The sequence below is a fragment of the Gymnoscopelus braueri genome, assembly GCF_963280865.1.
Source record: "Gymnoscopelus braueri genome assembly, chromosome: 23".
NCBI classification, from domain to species: Eukaryota; Metazoa; Chordata; class Actinopteri; order Myctophiformes; family Myctophidae; genus Gymnoscopelus; species Gymnoscopelus braueri.
The window spans coordinates 33,174,288-33,186,306 of NC_137625.1; the positions used below are offsets into that span (position 1 = coordinate 33,174,288).

Sequence of the window (12,019 nt, forward strand, 5' to 3'; positions counted from 1 at the left end):
CTCGCTGGCAATAAAGTAAAGTTCTTATTTTTCCCCCTTTTTTTTGCAGGCTGACGAATTTAACACTGCTATATTTCAAATAGAAATATTGTACGTTTGACTCCACTACATTTCTAGGAAGTGAGTCTTATAGGACCAAAACTTTCTAAACATTTCTAAACATTTCTGAACATTTCTGAACATTTCTGAACATTTCTGGAACATTTCTGGAACATTTCTGAACATGCTCACCTGCAGAGGTGTAAAAGTACTGTACTTAAGTAAAATGTTGAGGTATTTTTTACTTTACTTGAGTAGGCCTATTTCCAATGTTCAATACTTTTACTTCTACTCCATTACATATCAGAGTCAAATATTGTGCTTTTACTCCACTACAATTATTAGAAAACTTTAGTTTCTAGTTACTTTGAATATTTTGATTATTATTACAAAACATACATTACCCTGTATACAAAACTTCAACCCTGTATACATTTTGGCCATTTTAAAATGGCAGATCTACACATGTTATACATTCATACGCATTGCGCACATGTTATATGTTTGAAAACTTGTGAAACGGGACATTCTGCACAATGAGTCCTTTCTACTTGTGGTACCTTTTTATTCCAATACTTTTGTACTTTTACTCAAGTAAAATTTTGAACACCAAACTTTTACGTATTGATACTTTTATATAAGTAAAAAAGAGTACTTTTACCACCACTGCTCACCTGTTAACATGAGGTAGAGGCCCAGAGCCACTACGGTGAGGACGGCCAGAAAGACCCCAGCCAGAACCATGACCGAGGACAGCTGCAGCTGAGCTGTGTCCCGACCCACCGGCACGCCCTCGGCACTGCCGTTGTGGACAGCTGGGGAGGAGAAAAAAGGAGATATTTACCCGCGACCAGTGTTGATTTCGTCGACTAAAACTATGACGAATTCTTTTCGTCGACTACCTTTTTTCACTGACGAAAACTAAACAAAAACTAAGCTATGGTGACTAAAGCTATGACTAAATATACTGACAATTTCATCAACAAATAAAAACTATAGACGAACATGTCAGAAGGGACTAGTGGAGAAAAGATCAAGTAGAACTAAGACAAGTCTGATCATGGGTGCGAGCAGGTGTCACAGACCAAAAATAGCTGATCTGCAAGCTCACAATGCGTCGCGCTGCGACGCATTGTGAGCTTGTAGATCAGCTATTTTCGGCATGCAGCTACAGTAAGTGAAAATCTGCCATTTCGACCCGCCAAAAATACATTTTAGTCGACTAAATCAACTGTAGATTTAGTAGACTAATATCCTATGATATTTAGTCAACTAAAACTAGACTGAAAGTAAAACATTTCAGTTGACCAAAATATGAAAAAAACTAAGCAGAATTATATTCAAAAGACTATGACTAAAACAAAATCAAAATTTGCTGTCAAAATCAACACTACTCGCGACCCAAAATAATTGGTCCGTGACTCAAAGATGGGCACCGACCCACTGTTTAGGAAACAGTGGCTCTAAGCAGGCAGGTTTAACGGTTCAGTGACTTGTTCCAGGACACCTAGGACATCACATTACGTGACACTCTCCCAGTGGTGGAAAGTAACTAAGTGCTCATTTTGAATACGGGACTTCTACTCTAACAGAGTAAATCTATTCTACATTGCAGCATTGATACTTTTACTTAAAAGAGTAGTGAGTATTTCTTCCAACGCTGCACTCTCCACCCAGGCTTGAAAAGCTTTTTGATAAACTCTTCATGGGAACTGGGAACTGTTGACTCCAAGACTGAAGACATGGGGGAGTTTTCTCGGTTAACGGAAAGTGCTTTCAAGTTGCAGGGAGGAAGTACAATGTAACTAACTGCCAACATGAAAGCTTATAAATCTTTTCACAGATGACAAACTTTGACAACAACAACGCCACATGCTTCACAAAGGTACCACCACATCATTTAAGGCCAATTATCCTCCCATTTAGCTGAACACAAAAAGCTCATGAGTCACTTTACAGGAAATGTTTAACTGAGGAACCTGTTCAGGCATGTTTAAAGAGCACTGAGGGAGAGGAGAGGAGAGGGGAAGAGAGGAGAGGAGAGGACTCACCACATTGCAGGTCACAGTGAAGGATGGCAGCAGCATACTTGACATCAAGCCTCTTCACCTATCAATAAAATGCCATTCATGTCAGGATCAAGTCTAATGGGAATTCCAAAGGGAATTAGCATTTAACGAAGTATGAATCGACTTTTGCAGCCTGTCTGTCTCCTCTCCAGACATGTAGAAGCACGGCTATAATTTAACAGATTGATTGAAGCTGTGCTTGTGGGACATGGAGAGACATGTGATGTCAACATGTTGGTAGTCAGGAGGAAGCATAGAGGTCAGGCTGACAGACAGCAGGTTATGATCAGTTCACGCAAACAAAAACAGCATGTAGAGACAAGTAGATGTATGCATTTGATACTTCTTAAGGGGTTTCACCAACCTGGACACATGCGTTTGGTTCCCAGAAGTCTTCTGAAAGCACAATGCTCACAGGCTCACGTTTTTCCTGAAATAGACAAGAAATAAAAAAAACACAGGTTAAAATCATTGTAGGTGACGAGAGCTTCCGCTTGGATTGCATCTGTGTGCATTTTTTTTGTCATCTTCCAAAACAAACTACAGTGATCCTTTCATGAGGGTGGTAATAGAAATCCATTTGACCACCAGCTCTTTAATGAACAGAAAATAAATGTTCACCCTAGGTGGGGTTGGCGAAAGGGCCTACTCTGTGTGGAGTTTGCATGTTCTCCCCGTGTCTCCTAGGGTAGTTAATACCCTCACAAAAACATGTAGTAATCCTGGTCACTATACCGCCTCCCCCATGACAGCCGGGGCGCCTGATGGAGGGGATGGGAACTGGTTGGAATAACGTGTTTCTTCCACGCGCTACGTCCTACCAGGGAAACTCCCCCTGGTCAGGTGACAAGAAGGTCAGTTGGCTCTCATGCACTGAAGGAAGCATGAGCTCGGCCCTGGCCTCCCCAGGCTGTGGGGGACTGGTGTAGCGCTGGTGTAGTGCCCAGGATCACTTAGGAAATTGGCTCCGGGTGAAAGAAAATGGGTTATAAAAATCGCGGGATAAAAAAAAAAAAAAAAAAAAAAAATGTTCAGGTGGGTTGCCAATTTCAGCCCTTTATCGGCAAAAAATGTAGTGTTCTTTGTGGCATCACCTCCAATTTCACTTGTTTATCCTTATCCTATTTGAGCAGTGGTGGACGAAGTACTCACATATTTTACTTAAGTAAAAGTAGCAATACCACAATATAAAAAATACTCTGTTACAAGTACTGTGTTCCAAATGTTACTTGAGTAAAAGTATAAAAGTATTGGCATCAAAATATACTTAAAGTATCAAAAGTAAAAGATCAATTTTTTTTGAAAATAGCAGATCTATAAGCTCACAACGCGTCGCATTGTGATCTTGTAGATCGGCTATTTTCAAGTAGCCTATGTATAAAACAGGGCTGAAGTGGTTAATGTATATGTTTTTTTATTAGTACTTGAGTAAATGTCCTGAGTTACTTTACACCACTGTACGTGAGTTCTCTCTCCTGATGTTGGATATAATGCATTTTCTATTTACTTTTAGAGCTGGAGAGACATAGAGACTCCTGTTACTGAACAGATAGTCTCACGAGCCAGACTGTTGTCTCCCACAATGTTGAAATGCTTCCGTCATACGGTCTGGACTGAGCAACGGAAGCTCTGAAAATGATCGGAGGATAAAGCGGATGTGAAGCCTCCTACCCACTTCTGTTTTCCATGAATTCAAGTCTCCATCGGGTGACTAATCGATAGGGATTTTTTTTTTTTTTGGGGGGTGAACTATCTCTTTAATTTGGGGGTCTGTGCCGTGGCATGAAAAAGTTTGAGAAGCACCGGTGTGTGGCCCCTTACCACATGTATAGTGTGTACGTCATCAGGCTGGCACACAGCGGGGGACCCTCGGGGTCTGGTGCACACTCCCACCGAGAAGTTAGCGGTGACCTGTGACAGCAGGGTCAGCTCACAGTGACCTTCTCGCTCCCTCACTCCCGCCTCCCACACTGGAGAGATAGTTGCACGATGTGTTTAGAAGATGACACACCAGTGGTGGAATAAGTACTCACATTTCTTACTTAGAATGTATCAATACTGCAATGTAGAAATACTCAGTTAGGGCAGGTACTGTACACACTGTAGGACTTTTAAAGTGGTCAGGGAGTCATCTGATCGTTGAGCATTACACACTGCAGGAGTTTATTTCTTGAAATCGGCTGTCATATATCGTTGTGGTTTTCACACTATAGATTGATCCCTGACCAGGGATTACACACTGTAGGATAGTTCACTAGGATGCTATCCAGGGTCAACCCAATACATACATTTGTTTTTATTGTCTCCGCCAGGCCGAAGGCATGGCGAGAGAGTATGTTTTACCCCCTGTCTGTCCGTCCGTCCGTGTGTGTGTGTGTCCGTCTGTCACCAGCTAATCTCCGGCACCGTTGGCCCGGTCGCTCCGAAACTGTGCACACACACTCCCTGGATGCCAATTCAGAACTTCTGCCCAAATCTTTCACATGGGCCTGTTATAGCGCCACCAGGAGGCTGATTTGTGCAAAACCAATTTTTTTATATTACTCCTACAAATTTAATCCAAACGTCATGCAAATCAGTACACAGTATCACTATAGTCATGTGATCAACACGGATCTGTCCAATTTCCCATATTCCATCCTCATTGCCTAAGGTTGGCTTCCAAAGTTTGCAGGATTGGTCCGTTTTGAACAAAAAGCCTCAAAGTATACACACAGCTTGCGATTTCCGTGAAATTTCACACGCACATTCCCACTAGGCCGAGGAAGAAATGCCACCCTTCTCACATTGGCCTGTTATAGCGCCACCAGCAGGTCTAATTTAGCAAAACACATTTTTGGAACAAAATGCCTCAAATCATGAATGCAGTGTCAATGCAAGAATAAATGGCACGGTTGGCACCCTTTTCACATTGGCCTATTATAGCGCCACCAGGAGGCCAGAATAACGTACCTGACCTGGCGGAGACCTGTGCTCCGAGGAGCACTTTTTCTAGTTCCAAGTCATTTTAATCGACGTCTCCCGTGATGCGTCTCTCTCTTTCGTCAAGTAGGCTACGCAGCACGCAGTGTTGCCATGTCTGCTTATTATAAGCGACGTTGGTATTGTTTTTCTTTTAAGTTGCTTGAAAGTATAGTTGCTTATTTGGCCTTGTTTCCTAATGTTGTTTGAACCAGTTGTTCTCAAACATTTTCATGGCAAGATGTTCTTCTTTGAAAATAGACCTGGTAGTCTTCTATTTTCAAAAAAGTGCTCATGTGGCCTGTCGCTTTTGTTGGGCTCGTTTTCATAGATCTGGTTGCTTATTTCTCTGGCAAAATCTGGCAACAACAACAAAAGTAGGCACGGGTTCCCGAGTGACAGACACGCTGCTCATGCACACACATATTACACACACACACACACACACCAAACAGCTCGCGCTCTCTCTCTCATTCAGTTTTATAATGTTTAACTTAAAACAGGACTAGACGGTAATATTGCGGGGGAGGGTCTGTTTGTTGCTGTTTGGTCAGGTCCATTGATCCTCTCCTAGCCACGGTGGCTGCTGTAATGTGCTCTCATTGGCTGTGGCGCTGATCTGCTCGCAGACTTATCTCTGACCTTTTCACATTGTATGATTTTCAGTCTGGGACACAGCTGAATATCTAACAAGGTAGATATTTGAAAACGGTCGGAAAGCCATCGCAGAGCGGATGATCGCGGCCAGATCGTCTCGCAGAGCCTTTCACACACAGCGAGCATTGTCTCGCCGATCAAAGGCCGATCTGCGTCAGATCAGGAGGTTTTGACGGCGAGCGCCAAAAAAAGTCGCGGACAGCATAATCGGACCAAATATCCTGCAGTGTGTACCTGCCTTTACTAGTAAAAGTCAGTAATTAAAAATTCACTCGAGTAAAAGTACAAAAGTATTTGTATCAAAATGTACTTAAAGTACCAAAAGTAGAAAGTACTCATTATGCAGAATGTCCCATTTCACAAGTTTTCAAATGTATGAAAATCTTTAGAAAATTGCAGATTTACAAGCTCACAATGGGTCGCATCACAATGCATCACAACGCATTGTGAGCTATTTTCAAATGGCCAAAATGTACATACTGTAGGGCTGAAGTGGTTAATTTATGTTTTGAAATGATAATCAAAATCTACAAAGTAATTAGAAACTACATTTTTCAAATAATTGTATAGTCGAGTAAAAGTGAAATATTTGCCTCTGAGATGTAGTGGAGTAAAAGTACTGAGAATTGGAAATACTCCAAAGTAAAAAATACCTTGAAATTGTATAAAAGTACAGTACTTGAGTATGTGTACTTAGTTACTTTCCACCACTGTGACTGTGACACACACTTCATTATTAACACTGTATTCTGTACAGTGTAGATTGTGGCACAGCATCTTAACCTGTTCAATCCAGGAAAGCATCTGTCCGTGTCATTTTAGATTTTAGCTATACGTCGTCTCTGTCGGGTGTAAACCTCATTATGTCCAAAACTGTTACTTTTCAGGATTCAAATTCTGAAGTAGCAAAAGTAGCAGATCTACAAGCTCAACCCACATCGTCAAGGTGATTTTGAAACGTACCAACCTTGGAATCTCCCCTCAGCGAAAGGACATCTGGTCCAGTTTTGTGAACCCACAGAGAACTGAAAAACACATGTAGGCTACTATTATAAATGATTATCAATGATATACTAAGAATCCTCATAATAACATCATCCTGAGGGTTTTTGATGATTGGAAAGTGTACATTTTAATTTAGACCAAACATTGGGCTATTCAAAAATAGCAGATCTACAAGCTCTAAAAGAGGAGTGTTTATAGTGTTTTGATCTACTTGTAGATTACGATAAGTCCCATGGACATACAGTACATACTGTATATACTGTACCTTCATACACAGCTGAGGATGTGGATCCACGGTGGTGAATGTTATCTGCAAAACAAACGTTGGCGCCATCCCTCGTTAAACATTTCCTCATTAAGGAATTAAACGTTCAAGTTAATACTCAATGCATGTGGCAATTAATGTGTAAACCCCTTGACCAGTAAGCTCCTACAGTACACTGACCTGTAAGCTATTATATGGACCAGTAAACTACTTATTATATTGACCTATAAGGTATTATATTGACCAGTAAACTAGTTATTATATTGACCTATAAGGTATTATATGGACCAGTAAACTACTTATTATATTGACCTATAAGCTATTATATATGAACCAGTAAACTACTTATTATATTGACCTATAAGCTATTATATGGACCAGTAAACTAGTTATTATATTGACCTATAGGCTATTAAATGAACCAGTAAACTATTATATACTATTATATACATACAGGCAACGACTGATTGACAAAACATCAGCCTCAACGTTGAATTCAGACACGCAATGCATTTGTTCATGTTTTCTGATCGGTTATGTGATCATGTTTACATGAACAGAACATGATAAAGGTCTATGATGCAACCACTGAAAACAACTGTTATCATTGTAATTCTGGCACAAACCGGCACAATTTTGTTGTGAATGTTGAAAACCGGGATATGATTAGGGTTTTGGAGATATTTGTCGGGGACATATCCCGGCCACAATCCCGGGCCAAAACAGGACAATCCCGACCAAACCGGGACGTCTGGTCACCCTAACCAATCTATACTGTAGTATCATCAGTGTTAATCTAACTCTGAGAGTGCACAAATGGAACCAAATGGACCCGTTAGGGTCCATTTGGTTCCATTTGTACACTCTCAGAGTTACTGACACACAAGGGTCCATTTGGTTCCTCTATAACTATCAATCATTTGACTGGGGACCCCCTGGAACCCCCTCAAGGACCCCTGGGGGTCCTCGGACCCCACTGGGAGAGGGTTCAAGTGGTTAAAGGGTAAAATCATGTACCTTTTTCCTGCCAGTGGTCTGGGTGGCATGGGGGCGGGGCAGATCGTCACACGTGCCGTCCTCTCCGCTCTGACACAGCCGTACCGACACCGACACCCGGCACGCCGGTTCCCATGACAACGTCTCCTCCACGGGGTCAAAGGTTATGCCGTACCACAGCTCCTCCAGACCTGTATAATAATACATTAAAAAAAAGGAGAAACTTCAAAAAACGTGACAGGAAATATTCATAACAAAGGTCCATGCGTACCTTGGTGTTTGTTTGCGTGCAATTAATTTCCTCCTGAAAATATTCAATTTGTAACTTTTTTCAATATTAGTTTTTTTTAAGAAGGCAAATATTACGCTGGGGTAAAGGGACCTAATGTTTATTGAGAACAATCTTGAAATTTCACTGTGTATAAAGGCATCAACCGAAATGAGGCATCATATGAATAGTTTGATTCAAAACTGATAAATGAAAATAATAAACTTGTGTTGCTCCTTAACGTGGCCCTATGTAACTTTTTTTGTAATGAATGAAATGTGATTTTGTCCATCTGTGTGGTAGAGTATATATATGGTTGTATTTAGTCTCCCTGCTCTTCTAGTGAGACATTTAGATCGTTTCAAAGGTTCATTTATTTATCCCCTGAGCGAGCAGGCAGGCTCTATTAGCTCAATGGTAAAAAATGTCAGGACTTGCGCAGGAAACCGGGTTTAAATCCCGGATAAAAGAGGAAAGTTACATCATGTAGCTTTAACTACAGTTCACAGTGCAAGCCTCACAAGAAAACTGTTAGGATTTAGAAGGCACTTTGTAGAATCGGCCTCAGATCTTAAAGACATTACTACAAGAAGTAAAGTCAGGTCACAATTACTCACGTTCTTTGAAGGGACACATCTGAACCCTGGGCGCATCCATCACTGCTGACCAGCCCTGCAAAGCAGTTACATTTTAGACACAGTGATAGTGGTCAAAGCAGTCACGTTTTAGATAGAGATAGAGTCAGTGATAGTGGTCAAAGCAGTCACATTTTAGATGGAGATAGAGTCAGTGATAGTGGTCAAAGCAGTCACATTTTAGATGGAGATAGACACAGTGCTAGTTGTCAAAGCAGTCACATTTTAGATGGAGATAGACACAGTGGTAGTGGTAAAAGCAGTCACATTTTAGACGGAGATAGACACAGTGATAGTGGTAAAGATGTGTTTTATCTTTTAATCACGTACGTTAATTCTAGCCTCTCGATTGTGGACACATTTTCAAAAATAAAATCAGCATTTTTCAATATATTTATTTTCTATTCTTTTTTTAAAAGTGACTGCACAGATGTACTTCTCTTCTGGGTTTGGTTATACGTCGTTTCTGCTTTGTAGGACAAAAGTGTTGAATGGAAGGGGAGATTACCTCAATGCACAGACATGGTAGCCTGGGATCGATACCATTTTCGGTTTTCTGATCTGGTCTGTAGCGGAAATAACTTTACGCCATCGGGCGGGCGGAACGAAGCGTGCTGTGCACCCAAAAAAATCCCCTAGTTTAAAATGTTTTTAGTTTGGTATAATCGTTTTGTTTCTTTTCGTATAGTTAATAATTTTTGCAGGTGTCACCAACACCTGCTGCTAAGCCCCAAGAGACAGCGGGGGCAGTAGCATGCCACTTGGACACAGGCCGATCTGATCAGCCTCGGTCGGGTCGCCTGGAGGAGGGTGTCTGTTGCAAGACCCGAAACACCCAGTGACTCCAGGTAACAATACTGATGATGTGTCCAAGTTTGTGCATCAGTAGATGTTAACTTTGCTATGTCCATGTTTTATTCTAACTCATAGCGTGACTAGCAAGACTAAAATAATTGATTCGCATTATGTGGGGGAACAAAAACAATGCAACGCCAACCGGAACCCACCACCGGAAACCCTTTTTTACTCTCTCCTTTTTTCTAGACCGGATCACACGGCTCAGTTTTAGAATGAACACCAGGCTTTCCTCCGTTGTGGAAAGCCTGGTTTTACAGGGCAGGGTACACAGGTGATTACCTCAATGCACAGACATGGCACCGGTCTGGAGTACATCAGAGTGACGCGCTTCACAACTTCCTCTTTCCGTATCTGCAAGATAAACATTACCGTTGATCTTTTGTGTGTGTCTGTGTGTAAGCGTATATGTGTGCTTACAGTATATTTTATATTCGTACAGGCAGATGTGACTGATGCAACGCAACGTACAGCTCATGGTTTTATCTTTTTTTTAATGAATGAATGTGGCTGACTGAGTGAGTGAATGACTGACTGACTGACTGACTGACTGACTGACCAAATGAGTGAGTGCCTATGAATTGAATACCAAGGCCCTCATTGGAAACAAGTCCGCAAGGACTTTTATGAACGGACCTGTTAGACAAAGTATTTTAAATGTAACTGTGCTGTTTTACATTTTTTGCCTAATAAAATATTCAATCAATCAAAAAAGTGAGTGAGTGAGTGAGTGAGTGAGTGAGTGAGTGAGTGAGTGAGTGAGTGAGTGAGTGAGTGAGTGAATGAATGAATGAATGTAACTGACTGACTGACTGACTGACTGACTGACTGACTGACTGACTGACTGACTGACTGACTGAATGGTGTGGCTGACTGACTGACTGACTGACTGACTGACTGACTGACTGACTGACTGACCCTTCAAGTCTACATGTTGAAGTGTCGTGTTAATAACAGTATTATCAACAGTATTAATAACAGTATGGTTGTGTAAAAAAATGCAGTGTCAGAATATGGTACCAGTGCGTAGGCTCCGGTGTCTGTGCAAACGTAGTCTTGATGACAGAGACGCACGTTGTAATCCTTGTCTTCCAACATGTCCGACACACTGACACTCATCTGCTTCCCGTCTGCATGCAGCTGGTACTGCAGCCTCCCCGCTGAGAGACAATGAAACAATAAACCACTTCAACCACAGAACAAATTAAACACAAAAACTATCAAAATCATGGGTCTTTAACCTCTCAGGGTCTACTATAGGGGGAGGGGGGGGGGGGCTCCACATCTTTGTGTGATAGGAAGTTGTTTTTTTGTACATGAAATGTCTGAAAATATACATTAACATGAATCACATATTAGTAGAATCAACATATTAATAGAAATATATAATAATGTAATATGTAAACAAACAAACAAACTAAAAAACTAAAAATAAATGTACACAACAATGATGTCAAACAAATCTATGAAATCTATGAAAAAGTTTCATCTCCAACACAATTTTATACAATATACTAAACCGGGGCACCGGTCTACTCGGGAACAATGCAAGTTGCAAACGATGCAAATAGGGAATGTATGCCCCACCTGGTTATGCAACACCCAATACCCCTTGTACCCGTTGTCAGACTCAGACCTCTGTGTCCCTTTTTATGCACATTTAAAACACAGCTTGTTTGAATGATTGATTCTGATTGGTCAATCACATAATTCAGCTGTGTGTTATTTCTGAATCATGACCACTGAGCACACCGCTGTCTAATCAAAGACCATGTAAACAAACGCACTTTGTCATGTATAGCTAAACTTTGCGCTCATTAATGTTTTTGAAAACATTTGAAGCGAGAAATAGACAATGCAGAAACCGAATATTGATTCTATTTTAACAACACTTCCCGTTGTTTTCTGAGGCCACACGTTGCACTGGACGCACCGTGACCTAGCATAAATGAATGTACTGCTTTCATTTCAAAACTTACTGATGCATTCTGGGACATGGCTTCGAAGATCTCCACTGCTGCAGTCTGTTGAAAGAGAAATCATAATGAATAATACATATATCATTATTATTATAATTATTACATTAATTATTATTATGTTGTTGTTATTGTAACAATAATGGGATAGAAATTGCTATGTAAAACAGTATTTGTTTATTTTATGTATGTATAATGTGAATTTTGCACGTGTGTGTGTGTGTGTGTGTGTGTGTGTGTGTGTGTGTGTGTGTGTGTGTGTGTGTGTGTGTGTGTGTGTGTGTGTGTGTGTG

The 12,019-nt window shown here is 40.9% G+C and overlaps 1 protein-coding gene across 2 annotated transcripts in view; it reads right to left on the reverse strand.

Annotated features, from left to right (window-relative positions):
• il17rel (interleukin 17 receptor E-like) overlaps positions 1 to 12,019 on the reverse strand; it is a 41,320-nt gene that overhangs the window by 4,008 nt on the left and 25,293 nt on the right. For both annotated transcript variants that reach the window (XM_080421663.1, XM_080421662.1), the window contains 11 exons: positions 11,730 to 11,774; positions 10,771 to 10,910; positions 10,033 to 10,104; positions 8,878 to 8,932; positions 8,014 to 8,183; positions 6,997 to 7,041; positions 6,694 to 6,751; positions 3,930 to 4,078; positions 2,473 to 2,538; positions 2,091 to 2,148; positions 714 to 854 (listed from right to left, as the gene is read on the reverse strand). In XM_080421663.1, the coding sequence (XP_080277789.1) occupies positions 714 to 854; positions 2,091 to 2,148; positions 2,473 to 2,538; positions 3,930 to 4,078; positions 6,694 to 6,751; positions 6,997 to 7,041; positions 8,014 to 8,183; positions 8,878 to 8,932; positions 10,033 to 10,104; positions 10,771 to 10,910; positions 11,730 to 11,774 (999 nt within the window). The remainder of the gene's footprint in view (positions 1 to 713; positions 855 to 2,090; positions 2,149 to 2,472; positions 2,539 to 3,929; positions 4,079 to 6,693; positions 6,752 to 6,996; positions 7,042 to 8,013; positions 8,184 to 8,877; positions 8,933 to 10,032; positions 10,105 to 10,770; positions 10,911 to 11,729; positions 11,775 to 12,019) is intronic.